Raw genomic sequence first — 16,279 nt, forward strand, 5'->3', positions numbered from 1 at the left:
ATTGTAAGGGTGACCAAGAATAAGAGGATTGAGTTTAGGCTGTTGTAAAGGGCACAGGTATCTCATTAGAAAAACTGAATGGAGTTGACATGCTAACCAAAAGTTGACTTTTTTTTTTCCAATTCCTCCTTGTGCTTGCTTTTCTCTGCTATTAATTTGATTATAAGTTTTAGTAGGAAACTTACTTTATAATGTAATATCCAGCTTTTTATTGTCATGTTTACTATTGTTTGTGTCACTGTATATTTCTGTGAATACTTGAAATGGGTGTATCTTGGTTGTTGAAATTCTATCATTTTTATTGCAGCTAGGGTTACCCCTTTCTTGCATGTGCCGTGTGCCTTGTAACACTATGTTTGGATCTCAACATCAAATGGTAAGTTTGTCTTCCTTAAGAGCTCTTTTTCTTTTTTTTTTTTAAACCCTCATTAAATGAATGTCAAGTATGTTGTTAGGAAAAGCTTATTAATGTACTCAGTTTTTCAACCTCTAAGTCTTCTGTGTTATAGCTGTACAAATTGCAGATTGAAATCTTCTAAAATGCCAGCAGCTTGTATCTTGTCATTTGCAAGATATTTTTAATGGCATATAGTAACGTGCTTTTTAGTCCAAGATTTCTAGAATATGTGTAGTCAGAGGTACCTTTACAAACTACATGATGTATTTGTGTTGTATTTTTCACAATTTTCACAAATTTTTCACAAATCTGACCTTTGGGTTATTTTACCTTTGAGAAGAAACTGCAAGCCACAAACAAAGATGTTAATAATGTCTTCCAGAACTTCAGAATGCTGTCCATTTTCACTCTTAATACATTCTTCCAGTTCAGCAGAAACAATTCTGTATTGTTTGACAAACATTTATAAATACAAATCTTTTTCTTATTGATAACAGGATGTTGCTTTGTTGGACAGATTGATTAAAGATGATGTTGAGTCTGGAAAACTGCCTTTGTTGCTTGTGGCCAATGCTGGTAAGTGCTATGGACAAACAATACACAAATAAAGCACCCTATTTCATGAATATATATAAAATCCAAAATTAAAATATATTTTCTCAAACAGCTTAGTGGTTGTGTGTCAAGAAATATCTTAATGACCACACAATAATTATCTGTCTATAGGGGTTTGTATTCAACTGATTTAAAGTTGGATTGTACTGACACAGTTGTTCTTATGTCAGTTGATGTATTAATATGACTAGAACTTATTTTAGTGAGTGCAAATCTCTTGTTGAAAATCAGTTTCACATTAACACTTCAGAATTTTTTTATGCATGTGCCATCAACTTTAGCTTTAAAAATTATATTTTTCTTCTAGTTAATTAAACAGAACTGCTCATGAACAAAATTTGTTTTAAGCATGAATGAAGGAGGTGACCGTTACTTGCTTTGGAACTGGAAAAGTATCTAAGATGTTAATCTTGGTTTAGCTTCCTTTAGTTGAGGTTGTACTTTGAATATATTCAAAATGTCTGCATTTCTTATCTGAGGCTGCTGAGTCTTTTAGTGCCTAGGACATCTAGTTTTTGAAGCATTTTTAACATATATTGACAAGCAAAACAAGTATCTCTGTTTTTTTTGTCTAGAATTCCAATTGCACGTAAGTCATGATGAACCAGATACAAATATTGTGTAGTGGGCTTTTTTAAACATCCTCTTTCCTGCTCTTGTGTGACTTTTTTGACAACAGTACAAGAGGTTCTTTTATGTAGAGTCCTAGTTTGCATGCTTATCCTTTGTGATTGCCTTTTTTTCCCCGTTTCATCAAAGGGACACCAGGTGCTGGGCACACAGATAAACTTGGCCGACTGAAGGAACTTTGTGAGCAGTATAATATGTGGCTCCATGTAGAAGGGTATGAAACTTGAAATTTATTTCTGTGTAACTATATTCATTAAAAAGTCTGACTAATGGACAGCATATAATTTTACAGCTAACCAGCTAATAGAGGGCCATAGGACCATCTTTATTTTTGCCATATTAAGCATCTTATATGGTTATAATTTTGTCACTATATGAGATACAGATTGTTTTACATATACAGGAATAATTAATTGGAGGGGTTGTTTCAGCATAGGTTAGTGATTACTTTTACTCAGGTGGTAATCTTATCTGCCCTTGCTTTGAAGAGCTTGGAATATGGATAAAAAGACCTTATAGGACAAGTCAGGGAAGACATCATACAGCGATTATTGAGAATGAGAAAGGAAAATTAAATGAGTGTGGAAGAGATGACACTTTAATGAAGGCTGCCAAGAAGACAGCTGCAGGTGCGATATGCAACATAACTGGGAGGAGGATTAAACTAAGAGGAAAAGAAATTCCGAGAACTTAGACAATGTTAATGAAGACTCCATCACTCTAAGATTATTTTTTTTGAGCCTGGAGTAGAGACCCTCGGTCTCCTGATATTTCATTGTATAGTGTTATACTTGCATGATAGTTATTTCTGATACCAAATTGATGCTGAATTATGGGTAGGACATCGGGGGATGTTTTCCCCAAAGGTTGGACTGAAACATTTTTAGATTGAAATGGATTTTTACTTGTGGGTTTTCAATCTTGGAATATCAAGTAGCAACATCTAGTAGCAACATCAGCAAAAATTACCTCCCTTTACACATCAGCATGAAATATTTAAACTGAAGATTAAAATGCTATCTCTTAATACATTTTTAATATGTGCTAAAACCACTTTATTTTTCTAGTGTGAATTTGGCAACTTTGGCTTTGGGTTATGTCTCCTCTTCTGTACTGGTATGTTTTACTATATCTAGAAACTTAATAATGTGCTCTAGATTTTAAGGTCATGATCTAATCCAAATATATATGGCTTATATTCTGCTTACTGTAATAAATTTCAGGCTGCTACAAAATGTGACAGCATGACTCTTACCCTGGGTTCCTGGCTGGGTCTCCCAGCTGTACCTGCAGTGACACTCTACAGACATGAGGATCCATCTTTGGTATGTTTAACTTCTCAGTCATTATTTTCAAGATCTTGAGACTTTAATTTTGATCATGGTGTAGTGTCTTGTTCTTCATAAGCATCTAAATTATAATTTGCAAAAGCTCCCCTCTTTAAGCTGTGACACATTCCATAAGCTGGCAAAAATGCAATAATTGAAGAGAGGTTAATAGTGGTTTGTTTGTTGTTTGTTTTCCTCCTTAGTCCTTAGCAGCTGGGCTGACATCGAGTCAGCCAGTAGAGAAGCTCCGTGCCCTGCCATTGTGGCTCTCCTTGCAGTACCTGGGCCACGATGGGATTGTGGAGAGGATAAAGCATGCCTCACAACTAGTAAGCAACAGCTTGTTGGCACATTGTTTATGGATACTTTTGCTTCTTTGAGTATGGCTTGGAGACTGTTCTTAAGAATCCTCACCATTGGATGTAACAGTTTGAGTCTCCAAGCCAGAAACAAAGTTCAGATAGCAACGATAATACAAGCGATGCTCAGATGGCTATCACAGAACACCCTTACACCTACCAATGTTTTTATAATAGCTGTTAATACATCTTTTTTATTATTGTGGTGCATTGTAGAAAAATCAACTGCAAATACTGTAGTTGTTGACAGTATAGCATATTGGTTCATATTGTGTTACAAACAAATTATGAAAGCAGAGTAAAGTGTTTGGGGGAGGGATGGGCTTTTACTATCAGATTGTATATTTGATTAGGGTTTTTTAATGAGAAATACTTAATCTTTGTTCTTTCTAAACAGTAAAATAACATAATCACTTCATTTTTTTTGTCACTTCTCTGTTTTAACTATTTTGCTTGAAAGCTGTTCAGAGAAAGACTCTTATCTTCCTACTCTACTTGGTATCATACTGATTTAAGTAATAGTAAATTATAAATGCCTGACAAAAAGGACTTCAGAACATTTCTTTAGATACAGTGGCAAGTGCACTATTTTTGAAGTTGAGTCCTTACCCTAGTAAGAATTAAGGTCCAATATAATGTGTTAGTTAAAAAATGCATTGTTTATATGCAAAACATTTTTCCTTAAGGTACAGCACTTACTAAAAATTCAAAGAAGGGCAAAATGGAAATGGAAAGTTTCTATAATGGTTAGTGAAGAAGCTATTGGCATGAAAGACCTAAAAGAGTGACAAAGAATCATTAGTCATTAAGATTTTGTGGCATCTAAGATTGAGCTTAGCTTTTATAATAGTCTATTAATAGTCTTAAACCACAATGTCAGAATGTCTTTTCTAATGAAAATAATTCAGAAAGCCATCATAACCAGTTGCTATGGTAGCTTTGAGAAAATTAACTGTTCTGCTACACACTGCACTTTAGTTAGTCAGCGGAGTTGTAATATCTCTGGAACTTTGTCAACAAATACACCAAGACTTTATTTTAATGAAAATCACTTTGTAGTTGGTGTTTTACTAAAAACAGAAAATATTTTTCCATTACATTCTAAATTTGCAAATAAGAACTGGATGAATCTTTGACGTGTCGTAGGGCTTTGTTTAGAAATAGAAGTGATGGTAGTGACTATTTAATGTTTTTCAGAATAATATTCAATTTCTAAAACTCTGTGTTTGTCTCTTCCTTTTGTCTCCCTTCTGCTGTGGTCTTTTAGAGTCAAAGGTTGCTGGAAAACTTGAAAAACCTGGATTTCATTAAAACTTCGGTACAGTCTACATTTAATACTTTGCTTGTATAGCTTAGTCTTTGATAAATGATAAGAATAACTTTGATTAAAAAAATATTTAAAAATATTACTTAAATCATAGCCATTGTCTTGAAGATGCTTGGTATCTTTCTAATTAAGTTCTGGTGTTCCATGAAATTGCGTGGCTTGGTTGTGTGTGACCTCTAGATTGTATTTGTACCATTGACATGCACTTTGTGGAGCTAACAGGAAGAACATCCAGAAATTGGTTCCAGAGGTTGATTTAATTCCATTTAAAACATGGATTTGTTCAGTAATACATTTATGAAACCAGTTTCCATAAGCCTCTCTAATACATTCTGGCTGCATCTTACCCTGCTGTTGAGATGATACTGTGAACCCTGTGAAATTGTACACAAAAATTATCCCAGCTGAGGTTTTTACACCAGAAATAGTTTTAGAAATTACATCTAATGTATTCATGCCAAATTCAGTTTCTGTGAGATGTCCTGTTCAACAGGGTTTGGTGGTTTTACTCCCCTCCCCCTGCCCTAATTTTAATTGACACTTGATGTATAGAAGATATATTCAGCTTAGTTTTCTGGGGCAATAGATAATTCATGGATCATTCTAAGTGACAATAACCATTTTTGTAAAAATTGTTTTTCCAAGAGTATTAGTGGCCTTGGGAGTTCAAGTTACTGTAGCACTTCCCCCTTCTAATTAGATAAATCTTGTATTTTAAGGATTGTGAAATGTAGCCTCAGATTGCCCCAGAAGTTGCCCAGTCCATTTCTCCTACCCCCAAAGCAGGATCAATTCTAATCTTGTTATTCCTGCTGGAACTTTCTTGATGTTCTCCAATGACTCTGGGGCGATTTCCAAGAGTTTTTTTTTTTTTAATGTTAACATCTGAAAATACTTAAAGCTAAATAAACTATTTGGGTACAGTATATTTGCTAATGAACGTGCTTAGGTTTCTTGCTTTATAGTGCCCAAACTTTAATTATGCATACCTTAAATCAATACAATTCTGCTTAATTCTGAATAATGATTTACTTTCGTGTGTTTACAGATACATTTGCTCACACTCCTAGACTTAACTTCTAATACTGAGATAGTGTGAACTTTGTAACTGCTGCCAAAACAAAATGGTCTGATTTGCTCAGCAGTCAAAGGAATTATATACAGTGTTAAACCTTTAAAAATATGTGAAAATCTCTCTCTTTTTTTTTTTTTTTTAAGGTTGAAGATGAACTGAGTTCACCAGTGGTGGTTTTCAAGTTTTTCCAGCAATATTCAAATAGAGGTATGTGATTTTTATTTTTTTTTTAAAACAAAACCCTCTCTTGATAGTTTTTTAAACTACTGATTCATAAAATGGATTTGATGAGTGCACTTCTCTTGTGTAACATGCTTTTAGAAAGGTTGTAAATGCTGGTCATAATCTAATGATAGAATCCACACATGTGATAGCTTCTTTTTTTAGATAGACTGCAGTGTTTTAAATTTTCATAACAAGTCATTTTCTGCCTTCTTGAGTGAGGAGAGATTTGCATATGATTTTGATCTTGAGAGCAGATGATGGAATTCTCATAAGATGCAAGCTGTGTTTGAGTGTACTGATGTGGGAAGATCTTCCTTGATTTTGTTCAGGCTTTCTGTTCCTTTTAAACTTTTAATGGCTAGTTGCACGAACCATGTTTCTGTGTTTTACTGATTACGCTTGCTGTTGCAATAGTTTTAAAAATAGCAGAACATATTAGGAACAGCTCTGGAAATACTGTCATGAGTATACAGTAGCCATGCCACATGTGGCTCTGAGCAGAACATCCTTACTTAGACGTGTTCTCCAAGAAAGAGGATTTCTGTCCTGTCAGTGACGTTGTTGTGCTGTTTGTATGTGCACATCCTGTGGGTGGGGAAGTGTCCAGCTGGGGTGAGGCAAAAGACTGCTAGAAAACTTTGTAGTTCTGTTATGAGTGGTGATTTTAATTGTCTGTGGATTTTTGTGTGTTGGGCATGGGGGAGGCTTGGTTTTGGTTTTAATCTAATTAGTGGTCACACTTACAAAGTAAACCTATTCATCCTGGTCCAGTGACTTGGTGGATTGCTTTGTGCATTGATGCATTTATTTGAAAAGCTTTACCAGGGAGAAGTCACTCACCTGAATTATAAGGATGTAAGATGTTTGGCCATTTCTGCATGTTTTATGTGTATAATTGACTCTTAAGTCCTTAGTATTATTTTTGTGTGGTTTAAAACAGAAGGTAATCGTTAAAACTTGATTTTAAAAAGTAGCTGAATGCATCAAATTAAGTATTGCAGCCTGCTGTGACAAGATTTTGCTCTGTGAAAACATTGGTTTTATTTCCATTGGGGCATTTGAGCCTCAAAACTGAGAGAAGTATTTTATTGATTGTTTTTAAAACTAGTATATTCAACTCTCTGTTTTACTTTGAGTATTTGTCATGTTCAACATACTTTTAAAAAAAAAATCCTTGTTAGTCTGCTTCAGGTCCAGTACATCGTGTAGATGTGTTATATTATCTAGGAAATGTAATTGTCTTTTATCTAAATTTTAGGTTGCCTTTTGTTTAATTAAGTAAATAAAAATCCACTTCTGTGATTCTTATATCTTTGGATTCAGATCAAACCTCACATGCTGCACAGGCCTCAACTATTCAGCACCCCATAATAAACAACGAAAGACACATTTATGACACTTTCAATCAGTGGGTAAGAATGGATGTTTTTTCTCTTTAGGAAAAAAGAAGTGACAGTGGAATCCTTCCAGGGGTTCGTCAGTAATTATAAAATCTTTGTAGACTAGTTTGATAGTCTTGATCTGATATCCTTTGCAAAACTAGTGGGCATTTTGGAATAAAAAGATGAATTTGCTCTGAAACAAAGTTGCTTTCACATTTCTGATTATTTTACATGTAATTACGACTAAAATTATTACTGCATCTTAAACTTTTGGTAGTGGATTATTTTCCTTGGTCTTGTGGGAATATGTGAAAACTTTACAATTCTCTAATCAGCTCTATACTTCATTGACAATGTCTGTGTAGTGAATAGGCAGTCCTTCTTTTCCGGATCTTAAAAGAACTAATTCTAGAAACCTGTGCTTTCAGAGAGCTGAGCACATAACTATTTTGGATCAATTGCATAGTAGTCATGGCATACTTAATAACAGTGACAATTTTGCAGAAAATTCTGACATGTAACACTTGTAGTATATGCTGAATTTTCATGATTATAAGTATATGTCCAACTTTATTATATCACCAGCAAGCTAAAGTATTTTGTTACAGGAAGTGATTTTGTGAAATACAGAAAGCTGTGTTCAGCATGTGGTTCTCCTTAACTGTGAGAAGAGTCTAGCCTGAGTCAGTGACTGCAGGAGGTCATGCTCTGTACACTTCTTTAACTGTGCCTTATTCCTTCAGCTAGGAGAGCAGTTGGCACAGCTGGTTCCTGCCAGTGGAGTTGATGTGGTAGAACTGGAAGATGAAGGCACATGTGTGCGTTTTAGCCCACTAATGACTTCTGCAGGTAACATTCACTTAATTCAGCCACTTGTAAAAACTGGGATTTGCCGCAGAATTGTAGAACAATCTCCTGGTGTAAGAGCAGATATACTCAAGAAACGCTTTAGTATATTCTCCTATGGTGAGGGGTTTTGTATAAACAAAACAAAACTATCTCTGCTTTGTCATTCTGTTGTGCCTTGACAACGGGTGCAGTAGAGGTAGCTCAGCTGTTGTATGTGACAGTGCCTCACTACCTCTGCAGAGAAAGATTTTGATTATTTTTAAAATTCATTAGGAGAAGCAAGGGGAGAAGCTCTTTGTTTCTGACAGTTATAAAAGAAATGCAAAGGATAAATCATCCCTGCCTTTCCTTCTTTCAGCTGCTTAATGCAAGAATATGCTTGGCCTTTCTACACAGGTGTTTCAACACTGAAATGGTGCTTGTGTTCAAAGTATAACTACTTAACTAGAAGAATTATTTACTAAACCTCTAGGTTTTTCTATCATTACGGATGTAGGAGGGGAAAAAAGATTAAGATCTGTGTTTTGGAAAGTGTCTTAAATTTCATGTTTAAGCCAGCACCATATACATGCTTTGTTTAGACTCAGCAGATGCATGGAGTGACTTGCACGGGCTCAGGGTGATGCATGGCACCTCCTTTTAGCTTGTGTGGGGTGAATAGCTTAGGCTATCAAAAGACCTGACACTGACGTGAGAGAATCCTGGTGTACACTGAAAAGTAGATTTTAGAATAAAATTACTTGGTGATGCTGTGATGGTTTGTTTGGTTTTGGGTTTTGTGTGGTGTTTTTTGTTTTTTTTTTTTAAACCAGCATGGAAGCTAATTCATTTTCTGTTTGGCTATGGGAAGAGGAATTTTTCTGGTGCTAGCTGCTTATGTAACAAAAAAGGGTATTGTCCTCATTAGTTTGTAACACCAGAAAACCCTTTTTATTAGCTTTTTAATGAAATCTTTAGCTCTCACCATTTTGATGTATCAGTGGCTAGATAATTGAAGAAAAAACACTGTTCTATAGATCAAGATATTTCAATACTCTCTGTAACTTATATTTAAGATTGACTTAGAGTGGTTTCTTTACAGATTATTTATTTAATTCAGACATCTATATGTGTGTTCATTCGCTTTTATCACACTAACACATCAGCTCTTTAGTTTTAGGAACTGAAATACAAGATGTTGATCAGTTAGTAGACTGCTTAAAAATGAAAATACCGGTATTGACAAGTACACTGCAACTGAGAGAGGAATTTGAGCAAGAAGTGAGAAGAACAGTAGGCTTGTTGTATATTGAAGATCTCAGCTGGCCAGGATTAGGTGTTGTAAGGTAAATTTTTCAATATTTTCTTCATTATATATCTGGATAGATTGTGCATTAACAGAAAGGAATATGTGATCTCTTTTTAGTGGTGATTTGTATGTATTGTTTGCTGATTAGTATCTGGCTTTGCACCCAGGTGAAGCTTTTGAGTGCTTTTTAAAAAATTACCTTTTTAATGTTGCTTACTTTTTTTTTTAAGAAAAGCTGAAGAGCTGTTTTAGCAAAATTAGGGCAACAGTTCTAATATTGGAGGCAGCGTGTGGATCTGTTAGATGGATATGTAATACGCAAGGGCATCCTACTATATAACTTAGATTTTTATCTATAATGGGATTCAATAATATACTGAATAAAACCCTTCAAGTGTCTCTTCTGATCCTCTGATACTGTCTGCTGGGAAGGATTCTGTATAGTCAAAACAGTTGAAGTATAATCAATATATTACCTAGAAATCTGTTGTGTTCAGTTAAGCTTGCATTAGCAACTTCCCCCCACCCCAAAATCTCTGATGACAAATGCCAATAAACTTGTTGATCTAAGCTGTAACGTTTTGAGTTTTTTGGTTCGTAACATACAGAAATTTGTAGAAACATGCTAAATGTCTATATATTTTTGTATGTACTGTAAAGTGAAATTACTATCTTTTGGCTTGGTTTGAAGATACAACTACCACAGTGATGGGAAGGATGATGACAAACAAGAAAAAGAACTAGAAAAAATCAATACAGAACTTCTGAAAAAATTAAATGAACTGGAGTCGGATCTCACTTTTTCTTTGGGTAACCGCACTATTTAAAAAACTTCTGTTCAAGCTACTAGTCATTTTACTGGCTGTGTTATAACGGTTCAATAGATCATTCGTACATAGGTCATTATAATGCAAAATTACACTGCTGCGTATATGGTCATTGTAGAAACAAATCTGTAACTTTGTTTCCTCCTCACCCCTATTTCAGTTCTTTAAGGTTCAGCAGGGTGAGCAACGTGCACTGTTCTCAGATATAGTTGTGAAAACTGACTTACGAGCGCTAGACCAAAAAGTGTTTCCTTGTCAGAAAGGGTAAAAACTGTAGTGCTCCTCTCTGTAAACTGAGCCTTCTCAGTTAGTGCTGTATCTAGTGAAAAGCACTGACCAGTTCACTGCTTTCTGTGGGTAGATTAAAAGCTTCAGATGGCTTCCATGATAATTAGCAGCACTTTCACATTTATATTGTGCCATGTTATAGCTGAATTAATATTAATTTGCTTACTCAGAACTCTGATCTTTTTCTAGTCAGCTTTCAAAAATTAAGTGCCCTAGAATTGTGGAACCAAGTAATCTGTAAATGGCAGAAAGTAACGAGTTTGAAGCATATTCAACTCTGATACTTAGTAGTCTACTCCTTGGCTGTATAAAATATCCACTGTTTTTCCTGTTTAGATGTTGTTTTCGCTTCTCTTTTTGGAAACCCACAGGGCAGAGCTTTTTAGTCTGCATAATTCATACCTGTGCAGATACTGCCCTTAATTACTGAAGAGTGTGTGTGTATGTATTAGGATGTCCAGATTTGCGAGCATGAGCGTTGCACCTGTTGTGAGAATGCATTTCTGTACATCACATATTTGATTCTCCCTCTGCTCACAGGTCCAGAATTTGGAGGGCAGAAGAACTGTGTTTATATTGGCATGGTAACTGAGGATCTGGACGTGTCAGAGTTAGTTGAAACTATTGCAGCAACAGGCAGAGAAATTGAAGAAAATTCGAGAGTATGTATTAATAAATCACAGAGCATTTCAGCACCTTTTGTTTGTTTGTTTGTTTCCCTTCCATATTGGCTTCAGGACATGGTTTTGTTCTTTGTGAAAGTAAAAATTGTACTTGCCCGCAATAAACTGTATTAATTACTGTGGAAGTAATAATCTGTGTCCACATAAGGAGAACTTTTGTTACAGGATTATGGTATTCTGAGGATTACCTGATTTCTGTTCATGGTCCTGCATTCAGCAGTTCTAATGAAAAACTTCAGTAGTACTGAAATAGGCTCATTTTATCACTAAAATTTAAGCTGTCCAAAAAAAAAAAAAAGAAGGTGGGGGCTGATTGTGAGCTGGTGTTTCTCATCACTGCTAGATGTGGTGGGATTGAGATTGTTTATACCAGCTTTAAGATAAGACTGTGCCCTAAAATGTGAAAAATTTTGAAGTGGTGGGTTAAAAACGGAAGTAACAAATTGCCTATTGAAGTAATAAAGCTGATGATGCAACTCCTTTGTGTAAAAGTATTTACCTGATTAGAGTTCTCCAAATGTTCCCTGAAGTAGAATTCCTAAATGACCTGCATCACAAATGAATGTCTGTCCTTTCATTCCTCTAGTGCTGGGCATTTAATTTTGTCCTGGTTTCAGCTGGGATAGAGTTAATTTTCTTCCTAGCAGCTGGTATAGTGCTGTGTTCTACACAGCACTATACCAACTGGAACAGGGGATGGGGGAGAGAATCGGAAGAGCAAAAGTAAGAAAACTCGTGGGTTGATATAAGAACAGTTTAATAATTGGAATAACAACAACAAAATAATAATAATAAATTGTAATGAGAAGGAAAACAACAAGAGAGTGAGAGAGGAACAAAACCCAAGGGGGACAGAGGGGGAACCAGTGATGCAACCACTCACTACCTGCCAAGTGACACCCAGCCCGTCCCCGAGCAGTGATTGCTACCCCCTGGCCAACTCCTCCCAGTTTCTATACTGAGCATGAGGCCATATGGTGTGGAATAGCCCTTTGGCCAGTTGGGGTCAGCTGTCCTGGCTGTGCCCCCTCCCTGCTTCTTGTGCGCCTGGTAGAGCAGGGGAAGCTGAAAAGTCCTTGACCAGTGTAAGCACTGCTTAGCAACAGCCAAAACATCAGTGTGTTATCACTATTATTCTCATACTAAAATCCAAAACACAGCACTATAGCAGTTACTAGGGAGAAAATTAACTCTATGCCAGCCAAAACCAGGACAACTTTCCTCGCCTAAAAAATAACTAGAACTTCAGAAATCCTTTGCCTATTTCTGCCCATGGGAATATGTTGGTTTTGGCAATGAAACAACTTCTAGCAGTGTTTTCCAGCGACTTTCTGCCCACTCTTGACTTTCTATGCTGCTTTGAGGCTGAGGTGAAAGATGGTTTGCCTGTGGAGTACCCCCAGTTTTTTAACTGTTGTAGTTGAGAGATTAGGAACAGAATGTTGGAATATTGGCCACTCTGATCCTGAAGCTTCTAGGGAGGAGCAAAGAGTAGTGGAGGACTCAGAAAGGTGCAGTCCTTGGAACCAGCTACAATAAATCTGTGGTACTGAAAGGATCTTACACCAATTGATCCAAAACTGAGAAGCAGAACCAATCAGTGAGAATGACACTTGCATCATTTAGATAAGTAATGTTTGGTACAAGAGGGAAACTTTTAGGAAAAAAACCTACTCCAGTATCAGCAAGCCCTTAGGACATATAGATAAGTACACGAAAAGGCAGAACCAAAATTTAAGACCAACATCTTGACTGGACCAGAAAACACAGTGGTTCTTCCTTGTATTCTAAATGCACCCCTGTTGCACTCCCTTCTGTAGTCAGTATGTTGGGGCATTTAGCTTGCTGTGGTGGTCAATTCCTGGCTTGCCTCTCCCCCAGGGGAAAGGAGCAGCTTCCTCTTTTTCCTTTGTTTTTATTAACTGATAGTAACCCAAATTTTTGACATTTTGGAGGAAGTGCCTGTCACCTAGGCCTTGTGCAATATTAAAAGCTGTATTAAGTTACGGAAATTGGCATTTGTCTTGCACTTGACAAAATTGTGACTTTGTTTTTTGATCTCTTGGGTTTGTTCATTTATTGCCTCTACAGCTCTCCCAGTAAGCTGCTTGTCCTTTGCAGTGTAAAACATCACTGGTGCTGGCATAGGATGCCACAGGGATCAGATTGGCAGTCGTATATTAAATTTGAAAACCAAAGTTGAACCTGTAGCTAGACGGACACATACCTGGTTAGACCTGCTGTGAGGCTGGTTTAAGTCCTGGGCACTTAGAGACACCAAAATGTACTCTATAAACCTAAAAATTCTTCCCGGTCAGATTCAGCATCTGACAAACGCTTATGTGCTAAGCAGATCTTTGAAGAATTTGGGTCACAGGCTCGTCTCTAAATAAAAGAAAAATATGTACTATTCCTGTTTAAAATGACGTTCTGTCCTCTGGGTATATCTTTTAAAAATCCTGCAGTCAGCCTGTACATTCTTTAATTTACAGTCATAATGAAACAGTGCTTGTCAAATACTGTCTTAAAGGAGAAAAATATCTGACTACCACGTTTGCATCCTCAAAACTGAACTAAAAAGACACTTTCAAGTCCAAATAATGTATCTAATAATATAATTTCTGGGTTTTATTAGCTGTTGGAAAACATGACTGAAGTTGTTAGAAAAGGGATACAGGAAGCACAACTTCAGCTTCAGAAAGCAAATGAAGAACGACTTCTGGAAGAGGTAAGGCTATAAAAATTAGTTATCTAGGTAACTTGAAATAACTTGTCACAACATAGGTAGCTTGCTCACCAGCCAGTGTTTGATTGTGTACTTTGCAGGGACTCCTACGACAAATACCTGTAGTAGGCTCTGTGCTGAACTGGTTTTCTCCATTCCAAGCCTCACCAAAGGGAAGAACATTTAATTTAACAGCAGGTAGGACTCAGTGCCTCTGCAGCCATGTTATGCTGTCGTTTGAACTGCTTCCAATTTTATACTAAAATTGCAACATACTTTTTCTGTGCTGATTTAATCGTGAGTGACATAATCCATCCTCAGGATGTAAAAGAACATGCTCTTCACTTTTTCTGCAACACCAATAAGACAATCTTTTAACCTCCCTTGTATGGCTTACGTTTTGTTCTTGCATGTTGAGTCACATTAAAAAAGCTGTATTAGACATTGGCATTTGTTAATAGAGGACTCATTTCTGTGACTTGTGGCTACATATGCTGCAAAAGTTTGGCATTTATGCTGTATTTATAAATATGATATATAAGCTAGAAGTGTAGCTCAGGTCTTAGAATGTTGCTTCCCCATGTATATGCGCATGTATCGTCTTGAGGGTGCTTGCAAAGTGGCACTCGGCTGTTCCCCTGTGCTACTGGAACTTGATGTCTCTGTCTGAAATCCTGGTTTGAGATATCATCTGGCTCTTGCCGCATTGATAAAGTACTAGTTTGCATGCTGAATAGTGCAAGGTCTGACAAGGGACAGGCTAAAAGTGGCTGAGGACTAGTGTCAACAAGGCTTTGTGGGAGACAGTAATGAATGGAATATTACAATGTAAAAGACTATCACTTATATATTTGTAATTCATGTGAAAAGAACTGTCTATAGCTTTTACATCATTAAGACCGATGTACTAACGTAATACTTTCTGAAATTATAAATTTTCACTGTAAAACTTGTGGCAGAGTCTTAATAATATTCCTGAACTTGGCAAGGTGTCTGTCGGACCTAAAACAATAGCCCAGCTGTCTGGGTGTCTGTAAACAGCAAGGAAGGCTTTCTGCTGTATTTGGGATCTTTCTGCTTCTTGATGCACCAATGGGAAGATTCTTAATAGCAGAGAACAGTAAGGTTTCCTCGGGAATACTTACGCCCCTCATAGCTAGATACCCCTTCCAAGTGCACTGCTCAATAGCTTGCAGCTGGGAATGTGTCAAGTGCCCAGTGGAGAACGGAAAAGGAATATTGGGTGTAGTAGTGTTGTGAAGTGAGTGTGAGGGGAAACTTTATTTGTCTTTGTAAGCCTCGGCGCTCATGTCCCCAGGTACTCAGACATGGATTACCATCAAGTGGCAGTTTCAGCTCAACCTAGCACATGCAGTTGCGGAAGTGTGCAGTAAAAATAAGATTGTTACATACCTTATAAATACAGATGAACAGAAAGCTTGTCTAGTTTGCGCTATATTCAACTTGATACTTTTTTTTTTTAATCTGCAGGCTCTCTAGAATCCACAGAATCTACATACGTATCAAAAGCCCAAGGAACAGGCACTACTCCGCCACCAACTCCTACTTCCAGCCTTGCAAAGCAAAGACTGCCTGGTAACTTTCTGTCTTAGTTTTATTTCTAAAACTTGCTAAAACATCTGCCATCTGAGTTGCATGACCCAGGAAGACCCACATGATTTTCCATCTTTCATAGTATCTAGAACTAGAGCTCATCTTCTAGTGCCTTAAGTCTGCCTTCAAAACCTTAATTTAAACATGGCACAGAACACCAGCCCCATCTCTTTTCTCCCCAAGAATTCTTCCTGGGACTACAGGAAGTTGTTATCCCAATAACTAACAACTGCCTATGAAGTCTGGAATCTTCCTCTGGAATACTATGAGGTTATTGAGTTTTAAAAATTAGCAGGTAAACAAGCCACAAGTTTTATTTGAAATAAAAGCATAAATAATGTGTAATCATGTATTTGAGCAACTGTATTTCTGTTGCTACCTAATATTTTGTGGACAAAGTCATTCTAAGGTGAAGATCCATTAAATCTATGGCACTTTCTGTGTAGTTGTATCAGTAATTAATGTTGATTTGACTGGCAGGAAAACCATAGTTTTAATTTGCCTTTTGAGTTGGGTGACTTCCAGCCTGCGATTTTTCAGTACAAGTGTTTACCCCAGAATGACTTCACCGTGCATGTGGACAGGTTGTTTTTCAGCTGAATTCTAACAGTCTCTGTGTACATAGGATAAAATAACAGGTATTATTGCCTTGCACACGTATCTGTAA

At 36.6% G+C, this 16,279-nt stretch overlaps 1 protein-coding gene across 2 annotated transcripts in view; it reads left to right on the forward strand.

Moving 5' to 3' along the window:
- The window catches only part of PDXDC1 (pyridoxal dependent decarboxylase domain containing 1), a 33,873-nt gene that overhangs the window by 15,496 nt on the left and 2,098 nt on the right, over nt 1-16,279 (forward strand). For both annotated transcript variants that reach the window (XM_072877666.1, XM_072877665.1), the window contains exons 7-22: nt 308-376; nt 895-973; nt 1,772-1,856; nt 2,710-2,758; nt 2,866-2,967; nt 3,174-3,299; nt 4,597-4,647; nt 5,875-5,938; nt 7,280-7,368; nt 8,082-8,187; nt 9,341-9,512; nt 10,167-10,285; nt 11,131-11,252; nt 13,909-14,001; nt 14,100-14,196; nt 15,490-15,594. In XM_072877666.1, coding sequence (XP_072733767.1) covers nt 308-376; nt 895-973; nt 1,772-1,856; nt 2,710-2,758; nt 2,866-2,967; nt 3,174-3,299; nt 4,597-4,647; nt 5,875-5,938; nt 7,280-7,368; nt 8,082-8,187; nt 9,341-9,512; nt 10,167-10,285; nt 11,131-11,252; nt 13,909-14,001; nt 14,100-14,196; nt 15,490-15,594 — 1,528 coding nt within the window. The remainder of the gene's footprint in view (nt 1-307; nt 377-894; nt 974-1,771; nt 1,857-2,709; nt 2,759-2,865; nt 2,968-3,173; nt 3,300-4,596; nt 4,648-5,874; nt 5,939-7,279; nt 7,369-8,081; nt 8,188-9,340; nt 9,513-10,166; nt 10,286-11,130; nt 11,253-13,908; nt 14,002-14,099; nt 14,197-15,489; nt 15,595-16,279) is intronic.

Source organism: Ciconia boyciana, chromosome 13, assembly GCF_034638445.1.
Source record: "Ciconia boyciana chromosome 13, ASM3463844v1, whole genome shotgun sequence".
In the NCBI taxonomy this organism is placed as follows: domain Eukaryota; kingdom Metazoa; phylum Chordata; class Aves; order Ciconiiformes; family Ciconiidae; genus Ciconia; species Ciconia boyciana.